This window comes from Rhea pennata, chromosome 12 (assembly GCF_028389875.1).
Source record: "Rhea pennata isolate bPtePen1 chromosome 12, bPtePen1.pri, whole genome shotgun sequence".
Taxonomy (NCBI): domain Eukaryota; kingdom Metazoa; phylum Chordata; class Aves; order Rheiformes; family Rheidae; genus Rhea; species Rhea pennata.
This window is the reverse complement of record NC_084674.1, coordinates 2806384-2834040: the sequence shown is the minus strand read 5'-3', so window position 1 is coordinate 2834040 and position 27657 is coordinate 2806384. Positions and strand designations below refer to the sequence as shown.

At 38.1% G+C, this 27657-nt stretch overlaps 3 protein-coding genes across 15 annotated transcripts in view; 1 reads left to right on the top strand and 2 right to left on the bottom strand.

Annotated features, from left to right (window-relative positions):
• Positions 1–6023, bottom strand: part of IL5RA (interleukin 5 receptor subunit alpha) — a 33463-nt gene extending 27440 nt beyond the window's left edge. For 4 of the 5 annotated variants that reach the window (XR_009959642.1, XR_009959641.1, XM_062585150.1 and 1 more), the window contains exons 1-3: positions 2771–2882; positions 1223–1368; positions 253–391 (exon numbers count right to left, since the gene is read on the bottom strand). Coding sequence is in view for 3 of the 5 variants with exons in the window: in XM_062585150.1 (XP_062441134.1) it covers positions 253–391; positions 1223–1368; positions 2771–2882 (397 nt within the window). In the remaining 2 variants the exon portion in view is untranslated. Of the gene's footprint in view, positions 1–252; positions 392–1222; positions 1369–2770; positions 2883–5931 lie in introns of those variants that run through there. The other variant, XM_062585148.1, reaches the window with a different exon arrangement.
• Positions 5951–27657, bottom strand: part of CRBN (cereblon) — a 38675-nt gene continuing 16968 nt past the window's right edge. For 2 of the 9 annotated variants that reach the window (XM_062585145.1, XM_062585146.1), the window contains exons 9-11: positions 25834–25898; positions 24654–24785; positions 19630–23133 (exon numbers count right to left, since the gene is read on the bottom strand). In XM_062585145.1, coding sequence (XP_062441129.1) covers positions 22950–23133; positions 24654–24785; positions 25834–25898 — 381 coding nt within the window. In that variant the 3' untranslated portion in view covers positions 19630–22949. Of the gene's footprint in view, positions 6046–6202; positions 6283–7214; positions 7618–10100; positions 10388–10532; positions 11046–16687; positions 16782–19005; positions 19291–19629; positions 23134–24653; positions 24786–25833; positions 25899–27657 lie in introns of those variants that run through there. The other 7 variants (XR_009959640.1, XR_009959638.1, XR_009959636.1 and 4 more) reach the window with 7 other exon arrangements.
• Positions 9432–16300, top strand: TRNT1 (tRNA nucleotidyl transferase 1). Its single transcript, XM_062585147.1, has 7 exons — positions 9432–9636; positions 10617–10810; positions 11233–11371; positions 11659–11785; positions 12829–13022; positions 13203–13453; positions 14719–16300. Exons 1-7 carry the CDS (start codon positions 9483–9485, stop codon positions 14965–14967), a joined length of 1308 nt encoding a protein of 435 aa, XP_062441131.1. The 5' UTR covers positions 9432–9482; the 3' UTR covers positions 14968–16300.

Here is a 27657-nt window from a genome sequence, read left to right as displayed (position 1 = left end):
CTTGGCTTTAGCAAGGAACTTTCAGAAAACCTTGTAAGGGTTATCCATGTCATGCATCTCCAGATTGTATTCTTGGCTGCAAAGGCCAAAAGCCCTAAACGAATTCATTTTGTAAAAGAAGACCAGTGTTGCAGATAGAGGGGGAAATGCCCAATTTTTTTTTTTTAAGTATTAAACCTCTCAACTACTCGTGTCTAGTCCACAGACTAGGACTGAACACAAAATTCAGCCCTGCCTTGCATTCCAACTTACCAGGCAGAGGCTTCAGCTCACCCATCACCCAGTCGCTTTTCATCTGAAGCTCATTAAACAGAAGTAAAGTCCGAATGCGTGCAGAAAAACCATTGTGAAGTACAGCTGTTCGGAAACTACGAGTCTTCTTTGTATCATACTTGAAATTAAAAAAATCTATATCAAACATCACGTGATGCTTAAAAGCTCTGCAAAGACTGATCTACTAAGGATGTGCTTTAAGTTAAATGTCTCATTGTATGCTTGCTTGAAACCTTGAAGACTCTGTACACCACCTACTGTTAATCTGATTTGCCCAAATGATGCACAGCCATCCTGTGCTTCCAAAGAGGGAATCCTGCAGACAGTGATTCTGAGCAAAGCTTGAATCAAGTGCTTTAAACAACCCATGAGAGTACACCAGCTGTCTCCACTGTCTGCATGAGGAAAAGAGGCAAACCAGCCAGGTTGCTTAGCTGGTTATATTAAGTGTCTAAAGTTAGATAGCACAAATAATTTTCACAAGACGTGCTTACCATATGTTACTTAAGACAGCAAGATCCTTATCTTACGAAAAAAATTTATAGTGTGTAATTGTGATGAAACATTATAGTGTATAATTGTGATGAAACATGGTGCAATATTTTACTGATACTCTGGCATTAATCTGAATTAAATGCACTGACTTGAACAGGGAGCAACATCATGTAATACCAGTATCCAACTTCCCCTCCAAGATGAATGTTACAGAGCCTGACAATTCCTGGGGCTAACCCCTTGTTCCAGCAGAGCTGTACCCATAAACATAGGTGAAAGTTAATCTTTCCAGTGCTTAACATATTTGCTTATGAAAAAAAAGGACTAAATAATTTGACTATGCCAATGTTGTAGAAGACATATCACACCTACTGCCCTCTTTTTTTTGGTGCAGTATATTTAACTCAACATAAATTTAACCTTCTTAGAATAATGGGATTTAGTTTAGACTTACCTCTTCAGACACAGGAGTTATGATTTCCACATCATATCTAATAGTGTAGTTTTTTTGTTCCTGATTAGGATTTGGTTTCCAGTGTAAAAATACTTCTGCTAATGCAGAGACTGTAAGGGTGAAATTAACAGGTGGGAAAACCTGAACTGAAAGAAAATAAAAACACTGATAATAATCTATTTCACTTTTATTAGTGAATTGTTCATAGCAATAGCTACTTATAAGTAATGAGAAGCACAAGAAAACCATCACAAATTTCGCTTCAATAACATATTCTCTCAATAGCTTCTTATAAAATGTTTCTAATCTTGAAGAATATTTTTAAATAACAAAACAGAACTTCATTAAATAAGAATTTACTTAAAATTTAGCTTATAAGATTTTTTTGACAATTCCAACTTGAAATTCACAATGAGTTATTTCATTTAGCTTGTTAAAAAAATAGGTTCAGGTCTTTCAATTCAATCCTCACACTCACTAGGCATCTGTATTGATAAAAGGCTGATGAACTGATCAGACGTATGATCAATTTGCATACACAGACCCTTGCAGAAGAGCAAGATATGGGGGCTTTCTAAGAGGCTGACAGCCACTAGAACTCATATGTGAGAGAAACAAAAAAAGTATGATGAACCAAGGAATTAAGTACAAATAGAAGAAAATATAGAAGGATGGGAATGATGATAACTTAAAATGACAGGGTAAGGGGGATTCCTGGAGCCCATATGGAAATGAAGAAGTTATCATGCTGGGGGAAAAAAGTGTTAGCATATAAATAGACAGGCAATGAAATAATCAAATCTACTTCATTTTATTTCCAAAGTTCTTCAGAGTCCTTCCTCCTTTATTTGCCATCTCTCAGGCAGCTATGGGAAGTCAGTCCCCATGTCTTTCTCACATAATTTCAACCTTAAATGCCTACTTGCTCGATTTTCAAGCAAATATCTCATACTAGGAAAACTGCTTCACAAACAGCCAGAAAACCCTGACATAAACAACCTTGAACTCCTTTCTGTGAAATGTTCACTGTTGAGATGCTCACAAGAAAATGTCGATATTAAGGTTCTTGATAAACCAAGATTATGTTGGTAATGTATGACGTTTTGTGTTTTTGTGTTCCTGCAACTAATTGCAGTTTTGTCTCTGGAACTTAAATTATAAGCTTGCTGGAACAATAACTTTGCTCTGGCTAGATCTGTGTTGTTACATAAATTGGATGAGGTACCATTTTCAGGCCCAGAGGCCAAGCAGCACAGCACAGCTTGCATCTATACACCTCATACTACTTCTCCCTCAAGGCAAGGTGCCATGTCCAAACTGCCTTTTGGAAAAGAAGGTTCTCAGGTATCATCTGCTGTGAGAGATCTAACTGGTACAGGGTAAAACTATCCCAGGAAGTGTTTTAACACAGTATGGTCATTTGAGGTCCTGTACTCATTTTATGGATCTCTTTTATTTTTGTGCATTTTTGTGCATTTAGCATAGCCCATTTGACTAACACACACAGGGGTCTTGCAACACATGTTGGTCAGAAAGAAGATGCCTTACCTCCTTCAGCTTGAAATATGTTTCGCTGAACCATATTCGTGATCCAAAGGAGGATCAGAAAAACTCCCATCACGTTGGCCATAATCTTTAGATAGTAAATGAGAAAAGCCATGTATCAGCATATATGCTATATCATCACTTAAACCAAGTAACAGGACACCGGTTGACAGCTGAAAATGAGTACAACCCTAAGCATAAGCACACAAGCTATGGCACATACTACAGGTATATCTACATTATCAAAGGAATGAAACTGCCACTCTGCAGAGCAAAGACTTCTCCTACCCTTGCAGCAAAATACGTCATCAAAGCTAAATTTAGTATGAGTGCCATTAACTACACTTCATTTTGCTCCCTTTGCTTTTGACAGACCCACTTGAAAAAAGCTACTGTTTTCAATACTGTCATGTGTTCCGAGCAGTCATGGACTTACAGCATCTCTTCAGGGTGAGGAGCCAGTGGGGTACCAGGTATATTTGCTTTCAATAGAGCCCAATTTGCTCCAAGAAGAGAAGTATTCATATTTTTAGCTGCCTATAAAATGGGTACTTGCCAGAACTTACTTTCCATTTTCAATTTCAATAAAGCTTGCTAAAGAAGCAATCTCAGTGCTTACCTCAAGGGTAATTCTCCAGTGTTAGTTATAGGGTGTAAGAGAAACTAATTTGTTTGTTTCTAATTTAAATAAGTGACTTTTTTTTAATGCTTTAAAACAGCATGTTCTTATGCTTCTTACAGATTGTTTCATGATGTACTGGGGAAAAAAAAAGTCTGTGTGCTGTCATTTGTATATAACCTAACATAAACAACATGTATATACTGATCAGCACCTTTCCAAAATGTTCTTACAAAAGAGAAATAAACCCTCCCAGTCCAATCACACCACTACCTTAGGGCATCTACAGCAATTGCTTGAATGGAAAAAAATAATATTTTCATTTGGTAATGAGTAGAGAAAATATTGTTAACCCACCAGTTCTCCCTGAACCTCTAATAAATAACCCAAGGACTGGAAACAATCCAGTTGATCACAGTTGGGGTACTTCATGCTGTAGAGTAACTATTTTTAAAAATAGTGCATCAATGCTGAGTTCATTCAAATGAGGCATAATCTACAAGACACTGTGTTTCTCAATGTCCAAGTCTACTCATTATCCATATTCTGTATGTATCGAGTATTCTGTTAGCCAAAATGCATATGAAGCTTACTGAACTGCTGGACTTTTCTCACTAACTATTCCTGGGGAATCAGAGTTTGTTTCTATGTATGCTGGCATATTGGAAGACATTTTGGCCAGACACCTTTGGCTTTTCCAAAATGTATTTGAATCACAATTGGATAACTTCATTCACAGCACACATTTATGCCTATACAATGCCTCCAAGAGTATTTATTTCTTATTGCATTACTCTTCATGAAAAAAATGTTCTTTAGATTTCGTCACTTGAATACTATACAGACCTCTGCGTCACAAAATTCTGGAGAACACAAGATTACAATGGCACTTGAAAACTATGCTGATTTCTGACCACCCCTGCCACACCTATGCTGCCTAGCCTGTGATACTGCTATTTTATGCAAATTCTCTATTATTACTAAGACTCTATCTGATAAAAAGAATTAATAAATAAAAACTGCTAGAATGTCGCCCATATTTCCAAAATGTTTTTGTACAAATTACTGGCATCATCCTCCTCCTTCAAAAAATAAGACACAGTTCATTTACCTGATGAAATTATTAAATATATTGACGTCTTTCATTTTTCCATTTAAAAGTAAAAATATATAAGCTTCATGTCACTGAAAATAAAAACTATATATATTTTTTTTAAGCTAACAATAACCTTACTACACCTCTGGTAAGAACAAAACTGTAAACTTTGCAGATGTGTCCACATGTGTTTCTATGCGTGCACACACTTCTATTCCCATCATCTGTCTATTAACATTATCCATCATATGCCTTGCAGCTCTCCCACTGGCCACCTACAACCAAAATCAACAGCTGAGAAGCAGTTTCAAGGTCTTCTAAAGTGAACTAGTAGCTGGATTTAAAAAAAAAATCCACCAAAGAGAGACTGACATAAGCTTTCCACTCACATAAGAGAAGGAATGTTGCAATTCCCCAGCTGCAGTCACAGCTTTAATCAAATAAAACAGGTACAACTACAAGACTTTGGGAAATAAGCTTCATTCATTAATTCTATTGCTAAAAGGTTTTCCTTTTTAAAGTAATCATTTCAGTAACTTTCTTTTAAAAAAAAAATCTCTAGAAGAAAATCTTTCATGTTTTACAACTGCTTAGGAATTACATCGTTCACTAACTCAGTGCATTGGTTTCAGGATAGCTCTGACGTTTATCACAACTAAAAAGCTGTCTCTCCCCCTGGTCTTCTTACAGAGGGTTCAGGTACCTCTGTGCTTTTTAACTTTGCCCTCAAAAAAAATATAACAGTTCTGATTCTTCCTGGCCACATTCTTTTCCCCAGACATTTGAAAAGATCATAAGGATCAGCTTTTCAAAGGTACTTTTGCTGGCTAAAAACGTGCAAATACATAGCTGAAACATTTCCTGAGCAGTACTTTACTCCTTTGTAATTGAGTATAAACTGTAAGGCAGATGAGTTTTCAATTATTATCCATGTTCTTAATACCAGTTTATGTTCTCCCTCCTTGTTTTCAAAAACATTACTTTTCTTTTTCTTGCTATCATCAGCCTAAGATTGAAAATTTAGCTTTTGGAAGAAGTAATTTCATAGCTATGTTAGCAGTGTGGTATTTCCACAGCTACTAGAAATCTACAACAGCATTAAGCTCCTCTGTAACAACTGAAAATAGTAAGTAAGTAAGTAAGTCCTCAGGATGAAAAAACCCTCAATTATGTTTTGGTTATATATGGTAAGAAGTTAAATAAGAGCAGAAAGTAAAGGATATACTCCTTAAAGGACAACAGAAATCCACACTATAGAAAATAATAGCCTCTAAACGGTAATAATTTTCTTACTTAAAGCTGACATGTTCCCCTGTCTCAGAGTCAACTGGTCAGAAGCAGACTCCAGATGCATTTCCCAGTGCAATGCGAATATGACTTTGAAAAGCGAGACGTTTGCAGTTTCCAAACTAAACAAAAACAAACATAACACATATCCCAGGAGCTCACCTGCAGATTCTCAAAAGTCTTGCGAAGTCTACTTTGTTAAAACATTCTCTGGGTCATCTCCCTGTGGGTTTTTTACAACCGCTGTCTTTTAAGTACAGAGGTGGTTGGTAGGTACTTCAAAATGATGGCAGATGATAAGTTAGACAAGTATGCATTGAAAAAGGGAACTACGGATTTAACCACAGGATGAAAGTCTCCATTCTGAAACTTAGTTTAGCCTAGAAATAACTGTACTTTACTTATTGAGGGTTAAATACAATACTATAGGCTGGTGATTCTCTAACAATTTTGTTTATAGAAGTACAACACTGGTGTGGTTTTCCTTTTTGCGTGAGAAGTCTCTACATGACTCTGCAAAGCAAAGAATTCTATTAGAAAGTTAAAAGAATAAGAAATCAGGAATAAGGAAATAAGAAAACATCTTTTCTGATATGTATATATACTATGATATATGTATACACCAAGGCTCCTATGATATATTAGATGATAAGGATAAGCAGTATGAATCTTCAGTATACTAACCAACAACTGTCATACAGTGCATTTTGACCAGAATTAGTAATGCAACCAAAGAAGGGAATTAGAGCTCCGGCAGTCATGAGGATTTTATAAAACTGCCATTTCATATCCAGAAGTAACAAGGAGACAGATTTTTTGCGTTCATAAGAGGGCTTCAATTGCAGTTAAGATGACCACAATTCACACAATAGTTTTGGGCTATTTTGACTTGGGATCATGGCAAACTGGGCTTCACATCTTGAATGTCTAAGGCGCTGAGGGCTTTGCAGGCTTTACTTGATTGCCTTACTGCAATCTTGCTGTTTGCGCCTTGTAGACCTGGCTCACAAGCAAGGCAAGCAGCAGAAACCTTTGGGTTAAGACAAAAAATGATAAGTAGTGACAGGTAAAACTTGGTTAGATATTAGGGAACACACACACCTAGTGCTAGGGATAGTGAAGCCGTGGAACAGCCTGAGGACTAAAATAAACTCCAACACTGCATGTCTTTAGACAACCAACCAGGATCGATGAAGTCATCATCAATCCAGCCATGGGATGCAAAAATAAATTAGGTAATCTCTTAAGATCTTGCCAGCCCTCTTTTCTTTATCTATATGTCTCTGAATAAATAGCTAATTAATTCATAGATAGAGCTCTAACATCTCTAACATCAACACTGCAGTGCTTCTGTAGAAAATAAATTAATTCTAAAGGAGAGCAAGGATTTTTTTAATAAGGAACGGTAGCCACACAGAAAAGGTATGAAAAGGTTATGTTCTTACCTTTTTATTCAGATCTGACTACGTGTTATTATAGATCTGAGTTCTTCTTCTTCTTTTTTTTTTTTTTGAATAGGTCACTCTCAAAAAGAACTTTTGTACTTGCAAGCATTCCTGCTTCCTTGCACAGTAAGGTGCTGATTTTTTTAGTTACTTAAAAGCTGTGGAAAAGGTTGGGTAGCTTCTGTGTAGCATCTCTTTTTCAGTTCTAAAGAAACATGTAGCACTCTTTTTGCTGAGACAGATTTGTTTAGGCTTGGAACTTCAAAGTGGACTAATCTCCCAATTTAACTGGAATTTGGATGAGTTCTTCCTCCAGGCTCTGCTCTTTCGAAATCATCAGGTTTTGTGAGTGAGTTACCTTTTCCACAGGAATAGGGAGGTGCTATGAGAGCTGGTCTAGGCCCTGAGGAATATGCAGGAGACAAAATTAGTCAGCAATGAAATTATACTTGTGAAGATGGAAGGACTGACACCTTGAACAGTACCAAATCCCCAGCACTCCAATGTCAGCTCTTCTTGTCTGTGTACCCCTACACATCATTAAAGAAAATGTAAATCAATCCAGGCCAACAAACTTAAACCAAGTATTTAAACTACACTGAGATGCTATTGGGCACAGTTTGCCATCTGTCAAGTTTAACAGTGGAAATGGCTCTATTTCGGTGATAATTGAAGTGATCTCTACTGGTCATTGGCTACATAAACCCTTCTGAAATAGTTAGCTTATTTCCTTTTTCATGGTTGGCTCATTACTGAAGTACAGCTTAATGTTTTCCTTTGGTAATCCTCTTTTTACTAAAATGAAATCAAGTCATGATTTTTTTTCCCTGTTTTGTATTGTTCGTTTTGTATTTATTTTCCAATATTGCAGCTATGTCCCTTCTTTCGTGCCTTATTTCTCATCAGGACAAATAATAATCACCTGCTTTCCACTGTGTTCAGGGCCACCTTGCACTCTTAACTATAAGTAGTAGTACCAGCCCTGTGCTCCTTAAGAGAGCCAAAAAATGCCAAAAAATCAGAATTCAATCCGAGGGCTCAGTGAAAGAAAAACAGGGGCAAACAGTAGATGCAAAAACTGCTCTAATGCTGCTCTTCGCTGTAGTCTAGTCTAAAACAGAATGAACAAACACTAAGATTCCCCGCAGTTAATTGCAGCTTAATGATAAAACTTGTTAACGGACCTGTAAAGATTTCATCACATTATGCTACCTGTGAATCCTCATTAGTTAAAAGTGTACATTCCACCAAAAAGTACTTCCTGTACTGGAATATGCAGAACTCTCACTCATGTTCCCAATACCAGGTATGCCCAGATTGTCCAGCTGACATCATCACATCAGAGGAAAGCAGAAAGCTTCGTAACATACCTGGACAAGCGTTTTTTTCCTGGAAGAGACAGCCTTCTGATCCTGGGCTGGCCCTAAATAGCAAATTTAATAGTTTCTAGCTTCCTCTGAGAAGCTACACATTATTTTCTTGATACAAAATTAGTTGCTCAGTATATTAAGCTATCCATAGGGTACCATGCCCTGACTGTCCACAGAAATGAAGCTTACCAGCTCACCAACTAAGTATCTCATGAAAAAATGTTTTGTTTTGTTTTAACGTCCTGGCTATTCATTTTCAGTGACCTATGGGTCTCAAACTCAAATGTGAGTAATATGCTGCAAAATTACATGGTAATGTGAGACTCCAGCTGGAATATGAGATAATGAGTCTGGGAACTCAGGTGCTCTGAACAGAAAAGGCCATTCAGAATATTATTTAGTAAGTACTAGCTCTGTTATTAGAAGCAGAATTAGCTCTTTATATAGCTTTTATATAGTTTCAAAGTTTTTTCTTTTTTTTTTCCTGGCGTTTCAAGAAGCTTTTCAAGCCTCAGGCTTCCTGCCACACAGAGACAGTTGAACTACAGTAATTTATAAACGGCAGGTTCTCCGTGAGGGGGCTTCGTGCAGGCGTTGCGCGTTCACCAGTAACGCAAACGGGTTTTCAGTCCCGACCTCCCCTCCCCGTAGCAGCCCTGCCCAGGCCCTCCCACCACCGCTCGGCGAGACCTCCGCCCCGGGGCGGGCTGTGTGCAGACGCATCTCCCCCGTCTCGCCTGCGGCCTGGCGGCGGCGGCCGGAGCCAGAGCCGGAGGAAGCTCCGCCCGCGGAGGGGCGGAGCGCGGCGCAGCGCGGAGCTGAGCTCATCGCCCGGCGCCGGGGACGCGATGCGCCGGGGGCGTCCGCGCGCCGCCTCACTCAGCCTGCCCGGGCGCAGATGTGGGCCGGGGCGCTGCTCCTGCGCTGCGGGGCGAGGCTGCGGCACCGGCTCCTCCCGCGGCGGCAGCAGCAGCAGCGAGCCCGCGGCGCCATGAGGCTGGAGTCGCCCCAGTTCCAGGCGCTCTTCACGCCGGGGCTGCGAGGCGTGGCCGGTGAGCGGGCGCGACGGCCGTTGGGCGCGCGAGGTGGGGGGGGGCGGCGGCCGTTGGGCGCGCGAGGTGGTGGGGGGCGGCGGCGGCCGTTGGGCGCGCGGGGGGCGCGGGAGGTGGTGGTGGGGCGGCGGCGGCCGTTGGGCGCGCGGGGGGGGGGGGGGGGGGGGCCGGCGGCCGTTGGGCGCGCGAGGTGGGGGGGGGGGGGTGGCGGCCGTTGGGCGCGCGGCGGCGGCCGTTGGGCGCTGGGGCACGCGGCCGTAGGTAGCTGCTGCGGTGGGGCAGCTACAGGCCGTTGTTCAGTTTTAGTCACCGTTACAGCAGTGACTTAAAAATGGTGGATCTGCCTCTTCCTCAACTTCCCCGGGCTGCTGTTCCTGCGTAAATTTAGTTTGCGTATTTTTTCCTGTGCTGGCAGCACAAATTCGCTGTGGCCTGTCATTAAGTTAGCTAAAGCTTCTTGTTACCTCATGCATTACCGGTTGCCGGAAACGTTCTGCCTCTCCGAGTCTCCCAGTGTCACGTTAGCAAAAACATGAATATTTAGGGTGTCAGAAAGGCCCGTGCTCCTCATCATAGCTCGAACGGTGAATTAGTGTTCTCGGAGCAGCCGTTGCGCTTTGGGAAACGTGGGTGCGTAGGGTGACCTGAGTCTGTGCAGGGCTAGCCGCAAGAAAGATCTGTCGTGGCGAACTCATCCAGGTTCACAGGAACACATACCGGGCACATTGCTGGTTCAGCACAGCAGTTTACTCTGTGGATTGAAAAATAAAGCTATATTGCAACCATGAAAATGAAAATACAGCTTGGTACCCAGCTGTATACCTCATTTGTGCATTTTGCATGAAACAGATATCTGCGTTTTGCCACTTACTGTGTATTGTAATATCTATACCCACCTGTATGAACTTAACCTGTAATAGTTGACAGGCTGTTTTCTTTTTATTTTAGAAACTGTTTTATGGTTTTCCTTTCCTTCTCAGAACTGTTTGAGAAGAAGAACTATGAGCTGAGAATAGCAGGAGGTGCCGTGAGGGATTTGCTTAGCGGGATGAAACCAGAAGATGTAGATTTTGCCACTACGGCAACGCCAGCAGAGATGAAAGAGATGTTCACGTCTGCTGGTGTTCGTCTGATCAATAATAAAGGAGAAAAACATGGAACCATTACTGCGAGGGTTGGTTTATGTTCAGAGTTAGCATGTTTTTGTGCATATTACCTCTGTAACCTTTTATGCTGCTGAATCATTGTTAGAAAAGATAGTATAGGCTGCTTATATCTTCATGTAATGTGAGGAAGTTGATCCTAGTGTTTCCTGTTCTTACTCCTGATTTCCCAAGTGTTGCTTCCTCTATTCTGCGTGTTCCTCTGCCTCTTATTCCATCTTCTGCAGGAAGACTTCTGCAGACTAGCTAGAAAATGAATAATGCAAAGATTATTTTCAGGTATTGATACTTTTTGATTGCTCTGTGTAGAAATATATGTATAGTTAATGTTCAAGCTGGATAAATGTAAAAACTAGGTATTTTTTCTGTCCCGTGCTGGTTTGCATGTATGTTCATTATTGTGTTGTAGTAACAGTATTTGTGGAATTTGCAGCTCCATGAACAGAATTTTGAAATAACAACTCTCAGAATAGATGTTATCACCAATGGACGACATGCAGAGGTAGAATTTACCACTGACTGGGAAAAGGATGCTGAAAGGAGAGATCTCACTGTCAATTCCATGTTTTTAGGTAAATTCTTTCAAAAGTAAATTTTAGATGAAGCATTGCTTTTCAATTTCAGCCAATAGATTATCTCAATCTGTTTCCACTTTATTTTTATATATTGCTGTTAGCTGAAAGGTATCTACGAATATGAGGGAAGATCTGACAAACTAGATCCAGACCTTGTATTTTCAAATTACTGCGTTGAATTATGCAAGCCACGTTTGTTTGGCTTGCTGTTAACTAAATTCCCAATTTCTTATATAGTCATGTAAGTTTATGTTCACATTTTTTTTTTTATTTTTTTCTTCTAGGTTTGGATGGAATACTGTATGATTTTTTTAATGGATATGAAGACTTAAAAAACAAGAAAATTAGATTTGTAGGACAGGCAAGTGAGAGAATACAGGAAGACTATTTACGAATCCTGAGATATTTCAGGTACTAGGCTTTGCCTTTTCCAGATAAAGAAATGACCTAAAGAAATAATTGCTTCTCATAACTAAGTGGATAGAAAAGTAGTTTGATAGAGAAGACGGAATCAAAATTCAGGCAGTGCTTTTTTACTCAGAAACATGCTGAAAACACTTGTTACTTGCCTTTTCCATGTTATTGAAAAATAGCAGTTGTGCTTCAAATAAGATTTTTTTTTCAGCAGTTCTAAGGCTGAAATACAACAAACAATCTAAAAGGAAATAATGTGAAGTTTACTGATAACGTAGATGGTTGAACTGCATTCCATCAACAAAACTAAAATTACTCGCCTTGACGCCTTCCACAAATAGATAGAGGACAGGGGTTTCTCATCAAGACTGGTCTAGCTAAGCTGCTTTGGACAGCCAAACTCCTTAAGATATTCCAAATAGAATCCTGGTCCTCTTTTACTGAGGGGTAGACCATTTTAATTTCAGTGGGTGCAAAATGTTGCTGTCCCATTAAGAGAGTATTGTGTGTGATGTGTTATCTGGGAGAAGAAAGAAGAATAGGTGTTCTGAAGACAAGAATGATGTATAATTACTGAAAGATGAATTAGTGTGATTCTGTGTAAGTACAAATGAGGAATATGCTTCAACAATATTTAATTCCCAGAAAAGCACTTTGGTAGTTAGTTTTCAGAAGTGCCCAAAGAGATTTTCAAATGCTACATCTCTAGTTACTTTTTTTTTATAAATCTGATACCTCTTTTCCTCACCACTGACCTTTTGCAAGTCATTAAGTCTCTCTCCATTTTTTTTGTAGTACTACTTTGTAAAATGACTTGTAAAACAGCAGGGGAGACCTTTAAGATCTATGGATGAAGAGCATTATAGAAGGCCTTAGAAACATCATAGAAAGGTATCTGTGATATAAAATGAGTTGTAGTTGTCATATTTTTAAGTGTCTATTAAGTGAGAACATTTAACATTGTCATGATATACGTTCTCTGAATAGTAATAAGTGGAACAATTCTTCTGAACAGTAACATACAGAGTTTATTTGGGCAGGTTTTACGGAAGAATTGCAGAAAAGCCTGGTGATCACGAACCCAGCACACTGCAGGCAATTAAAGAAAATGCCAAAGGCTTGGCTGGAATATCAGGAGAAAGGATTTGGGTGGAACTGAAGAAAATTCTTCTTGGAAACCATGTAAATCATTTGGTTCGACTTATGTGTGAGCTTGATGTTGCCCAATATATAGGTAAAGTGAAAAGAAGATGACTGTATTTGACACAAAGAGTAGGAAATCAAACAGAACTACAGCATGGCAAGCTAAGATAAAAACTTGTTTTACCCAGTAATAAATTAGATTTTTCCTTTGTTAACTTCTACAATTCTTATTAATGCAGTTTCTTGTTCCTTTTTGTGTGTATCCCTTCAGGACTACCACTTAATGGAAATTTAGAGGAATTTGACAGAGTCACAAAAAATGTTCAAAATCTGTGTCCAAAACCGATGACTGTTCTAACGTCACTGCTCAAGGCAAAGGATGATGTCACAAATCTTGATTTGAGGCTGAAAATCTCCAAAGAAGAGAAGAACCTTGGGCTTTTTATAGTGAAGCATCGGCAAGACCTAACCAAAGCTATGGGTCCAGAACCACTTAAGCCGTATCAGGACTTCATAATGGAGGTGAGTGTATTTCATATCACTGTATTATATTCTTCACAGTAAACCTAGAACTTACACTTTTACAGATTACCAAAGACGTCTAGTGGTAAGAAGGGCCTTCAAGAGTTAAATAAGGGCTGTTTCATTAACAGGTTTGTTTATAGGTCTTGGGCAAATTGCTGCACCTTTATGTCAGAGTTTCTCTTTAGAGACCATGATATTTTCATAAGAAAGCTGGGAAGTACTGATGAAAAATATTAGCCAAAGTTGAATTGCTCCCAGTGTAGTATTGTTACAGTAACTAGAACATCATTCTGTATTAATAATACGTGTTCCAGTTAACTAAGGTTGTAACAGATCTTAATTCTGTTTTAATCTGAAGAGAGCAAAAATTAATGAGAGCTGTGACAAATGTCCTGGCATGTTTTTGCAACGTAAAACAGAAATTGATATATATATAAAAAAAAAAATTACTTTCCATTAGTAGAGCTTAGTTTTACAGGAGGATAACTATCAGCTTTTCTACTTAAGTTTTCTTTCCCATATAGATACTGAAGCTTTAAGTAAGTTAATTTCTAAGGTTGTTTGTTTGTTTGTTTGTTTTAAATAAAAGGAAACAGTTACCAGTTCTGAGAAACTTGCATTCTGGAGCAACTTCTCGTCTGGATTTAAAAGCCTACCTTTCAGTCAGTTAGACTTGAAAATGTCTATGAAATGAAAGTTTTCTATACTGTCCCAGCTGATGTTTCCTCCTGCATGAAAACATGAGGCAGGATCTAGACGACTGGGGACTTCAGCTTTTTATGTTCAACTCCTTGAATTGTGCGGTGAAAGCGAGTGCAGCTTCTGGAGCATTGGTATGTGCTCTGTGTGAGGAGTACTGTTCAGCAGGCAACCTGTGACATTCTGCCAAGCAAAGTTCAAGTAATTTTTCAAGTGAAGTTCTGTGCTTTTGTTGCAGTACTTGAGACTGAAGCTGAGAGATATTGATCTCTGCAGTAAGATTCACCCTCATAGGAAAGGTAATAGTTCCCCTTCAATTGTAGGCAGAAGAAAATGGTTACAGCTATTATCTGCAATTCAGGAAGTCTCCACGGATCTCTTCAGGCTTCCAAGTTAGGACCAGATTCTAAAACTTAAGAGACAGACGATATCCTAACTTTTGTAGTTCAAAGTTGTTGCCCAGTTATTCTTCATAAGGTGTTGTGGGACTAACACGAGTTTGAGCACAAATTGTTTGAGCTATTTCTTAATGTTTTATAGTGAATCTTCTTATTTTCTTTTAGTCTAGGGAAGCTAATACAAATTCCAGGATCTGTGAGCTTCTAAAATACCAAGGAGAAGAACATCTTTTAAGAGAACTGCAGCAATGGACTGTTCCTTCTTTTCCTGTTAGTGGCCATGATTTAAGAAAAATGGGAATTTCTTCTGGGAAAGAAATTGGAACAGCTTTACAACAATTGAGGGATGAATGGAAGAAGAGTGGATACCACATGGATAAAGAAGAACTCTTAAGTTGCCTGAAAAAGCTGTAAAATTGTATAATAGCTGAGAACTGTTTATGCCCTATCTAAATAGACCCAAGGTACTAGTAAATACATTGTCAGTGTATTATCTGCCAGTATAGCATTTTGTATTGTAAAGACCTTCACATGCAAACTGTTCTCCTGTTAACTAGCTCGTAAGAAGTTCTGCAAGCACAGGGTCAGTTTTGCAGTAAAGAAGAATGTTATTTGCCAAATTCTAAAAAGCCTACCTCCTTTTGATGGTTTTATTTATAAATACTTATACTTCATCTTCACTTAGGACAAGTAGAAGTGACACCAGGATTTTTCTCATTCTGACTTGCTGCATCCAGAAAGTGTAGCTAGATAAAATTATCTTCCTCATGTTTGTTTTTCTTTCCCTCCCCTCCACTCTCTTTAGGGAAATAAAGTGATCTAGATGTTTTTGTAGGTAAAGCTAAATATCAAGTTGAAATCTTCATGTGTGCTTTTACTATGTAAAACATGTATGTTTTCTTGAAAGATTTTATTTTTCATAATTTCAGAATCAATTTCTGCTTAACAGGATGATTTAACTGCCTCAGTTTCACAAGCACTATCTATCTACTTGGATATGTGAACTTCCTCTCTCTTCAGTAGTCTTTCAGTAACTTACTCCTGACTCTGAATAACTAAGTTTATAGAAGATTGGTGAAGGGGTCTACAATATGTTTTCAATTTTTTATGTGCAACATTAATGTTAATAGTAGAAAGGAAGGGAGATCAACGTTCCCTGCCTTTTATTTGTTTGTTTTTCTCTGTGTCAGGTCAGTGACTCCTGTTCTCCTTCCTTTTCCTTTCACAGCACATTCACTGCAAAGGAATTAAGATGACATTGTTAATGTGCCTAATCTTGAGCTAAATCACATAGTTCTGTCATCTTTGAAGTGCAACCACTCTAGAAAAAGTTGTCGGTTTGCATTCTCCACATATCTTTTCTTGTAACTTACAGCAGTAAGACACAGAGGCATTTACCCATTCTCTGCCTTGCAGTCATTCCTTTGAAATCAGTAGGAATATTTCAGAAAGAAGTCTTTAATATCCTTCCTACTATCGTCAGAACAGGATCTTCCCTAGTTAATTAATTAACATAGAATTAACATATCCATACTTACCTTCTGCCTAAACTTATCCACATTAAAAGTGCTCTCTGACTTCAGTTCAAAAGGAAATTTGACTCTTCAGCATTATTAAATATATCAATAATATTTTGGAAAATAAGAGAAATAAATGGGTTTGATTATTAGTCAAAGCTGATGAGGAGGGAGGAAACTTAAGCAAGAAGTTTGCTTGCATACAGTATCCAATAAATTGTAAAAATCCAGTTTAAGAGTTCTTGAGTTATGTTCATAGTCTGTTTGAACAGTAGCTGTTACTAGTGTGGAAGATATGATAAGTTTTTGAAGCTGCTCCTGACTGGTCTTAATAGCATCCCTAGATTTTTTGATTTGCTTAAAAAAACCCAACAATGATGACTCTTAACAAAAGCTTCTCCTCTATATTTATGTAGATTCTATTAGCAGTTTTAAGTTTTCCTAGGACATCAGGTACTACTATAATAAAATTTTGTTTCCATTTTCTTCATTGTAGTTACCATTTTCCAACATTAGATGGCAGCTATATCAATGTAGTTTCACAAAAATTAAGCATTTTGTATAGATGATTTTTCCAGCTGAATTCCCCCCACCCCCCCCCGAAGTCACTTACTTACCTTACATAAGTTATTCTGAAGGTACTTAAGGACTTCGGGAAGACAGCAAGGAATGAAAAAAACAATGCTGTTTTTCTCTGTTAATAAGACAAACCTGGTAAGAACATGGTGATGGTTTGTTTACTCATGTAATTAAATTATAGCCTTCTTGAACACTTTTTGTTGAACTACTGAGATCTTGAGTGGGTGGGGACTAACAAAACTTAGTACTGTAATAGATTCTGCTCCTTTAAAGGGCATTCTCCAAAAACTACATCCTTAAAAGCAACTTCAGTGCAGATGCTAAAATGTTAGCAACTGCTTTTTTATAGTTGTACAAAAATGTTTTCAGAGTGAAACCCCACTTAGAGGTAGGATCATCTGACATTTAAGCAGACATGTTTGTAAAGCTTTATGGGCTTCAGAGCTTGTGGAAGATGATAAAAAGCAAATAAACTGTTCTCAAAGCATAATAATTAAATGGTTCTGCTGCTCTGAATTCAGCACTGGTAGCACACTTACTTGTTCAAATAATACCTCATTGAAAAGTCTTACTAAAACTGAGGTTTCCAATTGATATATATGTATATATATGTGTATATATACATACACACACCACACACACGTGTGCGTATATATATATATATACACACACACACATATACAATGTGTGTAATAATATATATTGTATAATATTTTATACACACACATATATTTGTATTTATATATTTATATGTTTGGAGCCTCAGCTGAGGCAGGTGCTGGGCTCCCAAACAGGGTGCTCAGTCCGCCCTGGGTGGTGCACCCACCAGAAAACATGCTTTAATTTTTCTGTTTCTGCTCACTGTGAAAATGAAGCAGATGAGGATAGGATGTTTAAAAAAAGAAAAAAGAAAACCCATTGAACAGTGGACTCACAGTGACCAGGCCTGCCTGCAGTGCCAGTGTCTGCCACCTGGTGCACTGGGGCAGCGAGGGGCTGCACCAGGCACTTGTGCCCACCAGCCAGGAGCAGAGGCAGACTGCTATTAAAAAGATATATCTTTTATATATATATAGAGATATATATATAAACTGTATTCCTCGTAGCTGCAAATTCAGAATTGTAGTTAGTTATTTAACCCATAATACATGGACATCTCTTGTGCCTAAGACTATCTGCAATGGAATTGGGCAAGAGGAGCACAGGTCGCTGCACTGGCCCTTACTGCTAACACCTTGGGAATAGCACGTCCTGCCACCTGCCCTGACTTTTTCCTGGGAACAAACTCGGAGTGAGAGAAGAAAACAGCCCCTCACACCCTTATATTCTAACAAACAACCCCTCACAGCAACATAGTTTCATCATGCAGTTAAAAAAAAAAAAAAAAAAAAGTGCTTTGGGGACCTTCTCTTACTGCCTCTGGGGACCACACGACGCTCACCTCCACTGTGTGCACGGTAAGTAAGAGTTGTACCTGAGCATCTGTCTAGCTGGACATAAAGGCAGGATGATTATCCTTACTCTGCATCCCCATATGGCACAGATGTGAACAGCTCATTAACTTCAGTGGGACTCTCAAGGGATTTAGGGCTCAAATAGCTTTTTGTAGCAATACCAACTTTCTATCAGCAGATTGGGGGGGGGAAACGCATATGGAGAGACACAGAATGGGTCCGCATGGAGGCACATGCTACCATATTCAGATATAGATGGAGCTTTTCAAGCAGTTTGTCCTCTAAGTACTCTAAAAGTCATATTTACTTTGTCTAAAAAAAAAAAAAAAACCCCACTTTAAGATTAAGGAAGGCCTATAACATGCTTCTGTTTCAGGCCCTGTGTAATTTCTCCATGGATTCAATAAAGCCTGCGATAATATCTTTAGGTATCTAGTATTTTAGCAGGGATCTCATTCAGGTGGGTGACCTTTCTTATAAGCCTTCAATAAATCAACAAATCCTATAGAATAGTGGGAGCACGACTGGCTACGCCACAATAATTCCTTTTCTTCCCCTAAAAAGCATCTTCCAGTTCCAAGGGGATAGTAAAGATTATATTACTTTAACTGGCTGTTAGCGGTAAAGAGTGTCCTTTATTGCCTGCGGTGGGCAAAAGGACGAGGATTTAAAGCTTTGACATTTGAGATCATTTCTTTATAACCTGGTAACACAGGAGGTCTCTACGTGTCTGAGGTAAGGTGCAACACGCTCTGCTACCTGTGCATAACTGGAGCTGCCAGTGCTGTAACCTCACTGACGGCATCAACACAGAACTGTGACATGTTTAAAATAAAAGTAATTTGGGCCTCCCCAGCCTGTTGTGGCAATGCCTGCAGAGTTTAAAATTCTTTGCTGCTTACATACAGAGCTGCTGCACGTACACCACCTTCCGGGTCCCTTCCTCGCCAGCCTCAGCTTCGCCCCACTTCACCTCACTGCTGGGCTCAGCCTTTTCCTCCTGCTCATGGAAACGCCCTTGTTGAGCTGTCCTGCAAAGCCGTCGAGCAGTTTCTCCTCACAGCCTCGCCAGAGCTACCAGCTCCACACTCGCCCTACAGCCACCTCAGCTAGTTTCCTACTGGCTTCTCTTCAGAGGTGAACCAGTGATGCGAGGAACGCTGCTGAAGGCATCAGGACTTGCAGACCTGGGGAAGCAAGCACCGAGGGAACCGTGACTTAGGACTGAAGCGAACAACTGCTCGGGCACAGCCAAGCACAGAAGTTTACGGAAAAGCACAGACAAAGAGGGAAAAGAGAGTCTGAGGTGAAGGACCCAATGGTTCATTTTGATTAGTCAATAAAACGGCAACTTCTGTATTTCTCCCCCTTGCCTCTTCAGCCTGTACAGCTAAGAGGCAGGAGCTCTCTTTGCCACATACATACATTTATTTTTTAAAATTGTCTTAGTTTCAAAAAGTAAAAATATGAAACAAAACATTACCTTTCTTCCCATCCCAACAATCAGCAAAAAATGTGACCACTGGTTCAGTTTTGAAACAGACTGAGTTTTATTCTTAGCAAACATTTGCAAGCAACAAGATTTTTTTTCTGAAAAGTTGTCTCAAAAGGCAGACAAAGGAAGAGTTAGAGCAGAGAATGTGCTACCCTATCCACAGCTTTTACAAAGCAATTATAACAAAGGTGAAAAAATAATGAGGAGCAAAATGAACTGCAGCACATACAAAAATAACATCATTATAAATAAAAAAAAAGAACTATATAATGTTCGAAGGCATGGTAGGACAGAAAGGAGAGCAGAAGTGACCTGTTGCGATTCTATCTACGCAGCAAAACTAAAGCACGTGAGAACTCGCAGTTTTACAGGCTAAGATTGTATATTTGTGCTATCGCAACAATGGCCTGAAATGCTGCTGCAGTCCCGCTCCTGCAAGATGCTCGTTCGTCCTCCTCCAGCTAGATCCACACACCAACCCTGTGCCCCTGCAATTCCTATATCTCCCTAAAGACAGAGATTATGGTGGGGGAAGAAGAGGGAAAAACTGTTAATTGGGCAGCAGCCAGCACCTCAGCCAGACTGCAGGCCCACCAGTGAACGCTGCTAGTGTAGTTACTTTCATAAAATTGCTGATTTCCTTTGTCCTTAGCTCTCGGAAGCATACGATATCCATATTTGTCAATAGCTTTTTTTCCTCAATCCCAACATTCTAGCAGTTTTCTCCTCAAAACAGAGGGAAAAAAAAGCATACAAAATACTAACCAATGTACAGAACCCGTCACAACTCTACGTCCATAGCGTAAGCCACACACTGCACATGTTGGACTCTTACAGTCGGAGCACTGTAACAAGCAGCTCTACCCCAGCAGGATTCATACTCTTTGCAGTAACTTGAATCACACTTGTTTTCAACTTAGAAAGTGCCATGAACTTCGTAATGGTAACAACAGCATAGAGAATCAGGCAGATGGAAAAGCATCGTCAACAATAACATTCAGTTAGTGCTAAATGTACTTCTGACTTATCTCACTTGATTATATTAATTTACATTTGACTATATATACACAATACCAAAAATATGCCTATTTAGTGTTCAGATATTGTCAACTTAATGCCATTTTTAATTGAAGCAATCTGAAAGACTTAACCAACAACCAAAACACCTTATGAGGTTCAGTGATAGCTGAGAAAACATTCAGTTCACTCACCATACCCTCAGTGAATGCTTAAGATGAATGGGAATGGGAGGTACTTCAAACAACCTATAAACTTTTAAGTGCCTAAAAGCCCTATTTATAGTAATGGGAACACCAGATACTCGGTATCTCTCGGGAGAAAAAAAATAAACCACACCTACAACTAAACCACACGTGTGTTTGTGTGCACGTGTGTGCGAGCAAGCAGTGAAGGGAGAATCTAAATATGGTGTCAGTGGTTATGTGAGTACAGAAGTTTCACAATCTCTCACTCTGTCACACTAGTGCTTATCAATTTAGTCTTCTGAAAGCTTATTAGAGAAACATAAGCAAAATAGAGGATGTTTTATTTAAGAAAATGAGCCATCACTCACCCTCTGCTTGTTCAGAATTATATTAAAAGAAGTATTGCTTTTCACAGCTCACTGGCAAGTCCGAGCACTGCACACAAAATTAAACACTGTATTAAAGATGTCTACAGAGGGAACAAAAGTTATCAGAGAAGCACAGAGGTAGAAGGCTTCAAAGAACTAAACCTGAGTTGCACAATCATTAGTTTCTACATACCTAGTATAAGTATCCTAACAGCTTCTCAGCATCTAGCATCTTTTCACATCTGGATTTTTCAGCTGCAATGCAACAGACATCACATTATCATTTTAATCAACTACTTGTCTTTTAGAAGACGTTTGACTTTAGCCTTTCACTGAAGTAGTATGTCCATGCTACATACATTTGATGTATGGCTGTGGATGGGGATGGGGCAAAGAGTGGTTCACATCTTAAGTATTTTTGTGTCATTCTCTTTAACAACACAAGTTCTCAAAGATTTACATTAAGGAAATAGACTGAATTAAAAAAAACATGAAAAGGGTGGGAAAAAGTTTGTATGTACACACACATACAGAAGAAATCTGTTGTCTTCAGTTTGTGCCAAAGTGCATTTGGAGGAGATGGGGTGGGGGGAAATCAGCAGCAAAAGCTGCCCCATTTTGGCACCCATTTCTGTAGCAGAGACAGCACCTCAGGGAAAGAAAATAAAAAGAAAACTACTGCCTTTTATATCTGCTTTATTTAGAAACTTGCCTTTTATCAGGTGTGTGGTAACAGTGTAAAATTTCATCTTACGTGTAAAAAAAAAAAAAAAAAAAAAAAAAAAAAAAAAGGTATGTTGCCTCCACCATGTCAAAATACATAGTAGTGAAAAGTCTCTATAGTTAGTTATTTCAGAGAATTACTTCATAGAACCTATAGAACCTTGGGCATCTATACAGGTAAACAAGGCTTCAGAGAGATCATTTGAAAAGTGAATGTAAACATATTAATGGGAATGGAAAATATAGTTTAGGTACTGGGATCAACTTGTGTATTTAGCGTAAATAATTTAAATTTTAAAAGACATCCAAAGGCAAACATGCTAAATATATCAAATAACTTATAAGGACCGAATACTTCATATAGGATTTCTTTCAATGGGAATTTTGTAATATAATTGTTCTGGCTACAGGTAGCAGGAAGCTCTTGTTTGTGCTCGCTGCAGCACTGTGACTAGGATCACATTACTAACACAACACCCATCAGAATAGAGATTTCAGCCCTTAACTTTCTTTGATGGTTATTAAGCAAATATTTGAGAATCAACACGAGCATAAAATTGGACGTATTACACACAGTTAGAAACAGGGATTCTCTGCAAAAACACTAAGTGTATCATGGGAAAATACTCCAGTGAATAACTGGTATCTACCATCATACAGAAATAGCATAAATCACACCTTGTTTAACTGTAATTTTAGTTTTCCCCCCTTCTTTCACTGTAGGTCAATAGTGGTAAACATTTTCTGAAATTATATGCAGAAGTAGAAAGTTCAGAGTCAAACCTGTCCAGATGAATCAGATCAGTTTCCTGGTGTCTCATGCTACCTTCTCTCCCAAGCTGTCATTTTAAAGATTCAACCTGCAATTCTCAGTGTGTCTCAAGCAACAGTAACATGTATGCACACCAACCCCAAATGTAGTGATGCCTGCTTGCTTGTTTGGTTGTTTTTTTGTGTGGGTGTGGTTCTTTTTAAGTAAGTATCAGAAGCAGAACTGTGCAGACTGGTGTAAGAGGCAGACTACTGCCTGTTTGTTTCCAAAGCAGGTTACTAGATTACAAGCAGAGCAACGGTGATCTATCCTGGCCTGATTCATCCTCTGTTTCTGGAATCCTGGGCAGGAGAGCGGACCGCGTCAGTCCCCAGAATTTCTGAGGTGACATATCCTTTTTGGTAGCTGTGAACTTCCAGCCCATATGGTTCCCACAGATTCTGCACTGGGCTATAGTCCATGCATACCTATCAAAAACAAAACAAATGGTGTTGATGCTGTCACATACAGAAAAGAGATTTTGTAAATATCAGAACAAAATTCACTTGTCCAGTAAGAAGAGAACAACAGTTTCAAGCTGAATTTTCAGAGAATCATAGGAGGTCAGGTATCCAGCTCCCATCTACAAACCCTGCAGACCTGTAAGAAATTCAGCCTTCTGGTAGAGAAGGTAAAGCAGCTAAAGCATTTTACTAGCACAACACCGCAATAGTATGATGAGATGGTGTGTGCCATAAAGGACATTCGCAAAATGGTTCTTGAAGAGTAAATTTAATCAAAGTTATTTATGGAAATAAAAGTGATTTTTGGACTGAGGGAATAAGAGGAATAAGAGGGAATAAGAGGGAATCTCACTTTCCAGAGCAATGGAGCTTTTCTTTACCACCTTTGAAAAGCAGAACATGAATATTTAAAAACTCTTGTAGAAAAAAAGCAGAGAAAACATTTAAGGACAAGAAAAATGAACTCTAGATACTGTAAGGCGCAAGTTTTCTTCAGGGAGCTTTTAAACATGCATTACTTATTACAGATATGCCATGCATCCTGCTGACCCTCACCTCATTACCAAACACTATGAGATAGTCCAGAAAAAATGCATGTACAGCGTGAGAACTCAAGAGCAGATGTATAGCCAAGAACTTTGGGACGGTTAAAAATGCAACCACAGACTATTTTATCAGTAGATAAAAAAAATGGTTTTTTTCAAAGAGACCAGGATACAGCAAAGAGACTGATGCAACAGGTAAGGTTTGACAGAAGAATCACAGAAGAATTTTTGTGAAATTGTAATTCAAATATAATTTGACATTTCAGCTATCTTTAAGAGATTAAATATACGAAGTTTTAAAAGTGTGCCTGAAGTGTTCTTATCTAGTCAAAACTTAAATTTAAGCAACAAGGAGTGGGTGACATTTTGATGAAAGATCTTCATTATTAGGCAGAACTTTACATCTTCACAATTCTTCTATTGTGTCAGACAGCAAGATCATTTTAAAAAGTAATTAGGTAATTAAACATAGTATCAGTAATTGTTAAACAAATAACAGATATTCAGTTTATAGGTGTAAAAAAGGATCTCAGCAGAATAACTGCATTTAAATAAAATGTTTTATGTTTTTACTCTATACACTTTGTGATCAAAGTTGCATGGAGACAATTATGATACAAATAATGGCTTATATAAAACAATTCAGAAAAAAACTCTCAAAGTTAGTGCTCTCTGTACAGCTTTCAGGTGCTAGACTGTCTTTTAAAAATCTTAAAGCTTCCATAGATTTAAAAGATTCAAGAGAAATTCTGCACGTTTTACCTTAATTTCCCATTTTATTTCGTACTATGGAAGAGTCTACATTTACTTTCGTGTTTTTTCATATGAGCTCAGTGACTGTGTGTGTTTCAAAAAGTATATATTACTCCACTGTTGCAGGAATATATTTACAACTAAATTTCTGTAATTTACCAATAAAATTTCTTTTAATTGCATTACCCAGGAAACCAGCTGTGCTCTGTTGATGGTCGTCCACTGAGATTCAAGTTGCAAGCTTTATAAACAGTAAGGGTTTCGTGGATGTACCCATGAGGATTCACATATGCTGCCATGGGTCCACATAAGGATAAACTGCAACAGAAAAATAACAATTCTGACAGAGTCCAAGAAGAAATTGAAGCTGAATAGCAACTTCCTATAAAAAACAGATAGAATCTGTATTTCTATTCTTAAATCTGACTTTAAACATGAGAAAAACGTGCATTCATCAGACTAATTTCTCTTCATTCATTTGCTTGCATACACTGTATTAATACACCAGGAATTGTGGCTTCTAGTATCCACCATTTAAGTAGAAACTAAGAAATAAGTTTTAATGACCACATCAGCTTCTTATTACATTGACAAAGGAAAATTGTGGGGAGTCTTGCTTTGTTAACCAAGGCATCTTTTAACCTTTACACTGACACAGATGATGGATAGATATTAGTTACCCAAGATGAAAACAGTGACAAGACTGCCAGAAATAGCAATCATTTAGAAAATGAATTACCTTATCATTGTTTAATAGGAAAGATATTCTATAGGTCAAATACATAATGGGAACACACTGCCCAGAACAGCTCTTAGGATTAAATCTTATCATCTTATACTAAAAGAGGGATCACAATGCTTAATAGCAGAAATACACAGTTTCCTCATATAATGGTATCCTGGGAACACACAAATACCACCCAATCAGTACATATTAATCTGCTTTTGAATCTTGTTGAGCTATAGAAAGTGGGAATGCACCGTTGGGAATGAATTTTTTATACTATTATTTCTGAATCAAGTTCTTGAGATCCCAAAATTTATACATAACAAAATTTACATTCCGAAATTCACCACAGAGCACATAACTCTCCAGTGGCAATGTGAACTAAGTGATATAACACAGCCTTTCACACTAACTTATACTACAGTATATGTGGTTTCAGGGATGTTTGGATTTACTAACTTTTCGATGAAAAAAGATGAAATAAACAATGTTGTTTTATAAAGAAAATTCCTTATAAATATGTATTTAAATTTTATTAGAGCTGTGGAAAGTGCAATACCTGTATCCTAGCTTAATCCGTTTTGCTATGTCAACAATTCTGATCAAGAACCTCCCAAAGATCAAGAGCATTAAACTCACCTGAATATTTCATTCTTGGTTGTTATTTCTGTATCTTGGCATTGCTTACAACAGAGAGATGTACACTTGAAAAGAAAAACAAAGAGGATAATTTCATTCGTTTTCAGACACTTGTCAGCACAGTGGCAAATAATAAAAAAAATTATCTCCCCTTCTCTCAGAACAGACTTTGTATCAATTGCTTTTTTTTTTTTTTTTTTTAACCTGTGCAGTAGTCACTTATGTTTCCTCTTCTCGCTAAAGCGTAAATATTTTTCTATGCATTTATTTATGGTAAATATTAATTATTCTCTAAAAGGAAAACATTTTATTTACAATTAGTTTTCAAACATTCACAAAAACATGAGGTACTGATTACAAAATCATAACAGATGAGTCAGACTTTAAGGTCTTTAAAAGCTAATTCAGAAACAGAAAGTTGTTGGTCTTCTAAGATATAACAAAAAGATGGATGAGTACCATGTAAACATTAAGTTTTTACAAAACTTCTGAAGCTTGGAAATACTGTAGATCTATGACTTATTTCCTCAAGAAAAATAAGCTATATGTATTGATCTTTCTCTTAAAGATTATAACACATATGTTTATCTCCCATAATTTCTAAAAAGTAGAAAAAACAATTCATCACTGACATTGCCCAGAAAATACGCCTTTAGATCACCTCAGCAGAATACTGTTCTTTACATTCCTAGGAGATGCATTAATTCTACCTCTTTCCAAGGATAACGCATGTGAAATTCTGTCAGCAGAACGATCCACCTTATTTGGTAACAAAATGCTGCTTCAAGGATCTTTGGAAAAGTCCCTGTGTGAGCATATTTCTTTTTAAAAATTCAAATAAATCACAGCTTCTGCTTATAATTCTTCCTGATCCTAACCCTATTAATATGATGTTACACTCAGGTATCCGCCAGCCTTTACTCTCTCATTTCCTCTACTTTGCTGCTCGAGCTTTGCTGCTGAGTTTCAGCTTCCTCCAGCTCCTTTCTTGCAGGCTGCTCTGGTTCCATCCCACAGTTTCAACATACTGTCCGCAGATCTTTGAGATCAAGGGAGGAAAAGTGCTGTCCTATGCATGGATACTGCTAATCGTATGCCAAATTTACTTTACTTTCCTTACTAAAGCTCAGTTTATCTTCCTCTCCTAACCATGACCTTTAATACCTACTATCGCTCTCTCTCACTTTAATCACCCTTACTTGCAGATTATGATCTAATGTTCACATATCCCTCTCAAAATCCAATTTAGGCAGCTACTTAATTCTCTGTTTCCAAATCTGGTTATTACAATGAGCGCTTGCAAGCAGAATTCACGGAAGTGTTATACCTGTGAATGATGTGCATTCCTTTAAAAATAAGCATAGAAACAGTTAACTGTTTTTAATAAAAAGTTTTTAAAATATAGTGCTCTTCACTGATATCAAAGAAAAGAGAAAATGCATCAGATCTTGCTACGACAATTATTACTGTAAAATACACTCTGGAACAATATATTAAGTCCATCTTTGTCAAGTAAACCAAAATATATGCTGTACTGCCAGACCATCCTTTTTTAATGAAGAAATTTGGTTTTAAAAGAGTGGATGTGTCCAAATTAAATGTTGATTAAAAAACTCCACAAAACATAATGCACTACCATTCTTACACTAAACATTTCCCTGAATATTACAACAGTTAAAAACATTTATAAAATATTACTTGTTGATTCAGAAAGCAACCTTTTTAACACTTTTGTGTCCTACATTTCCAGAGAAAGGAAAACTGTAGACTAAAATCAACTTTACCTTCAATTTTATAAGAGTAATTTAATTATTCTGGTCTCTT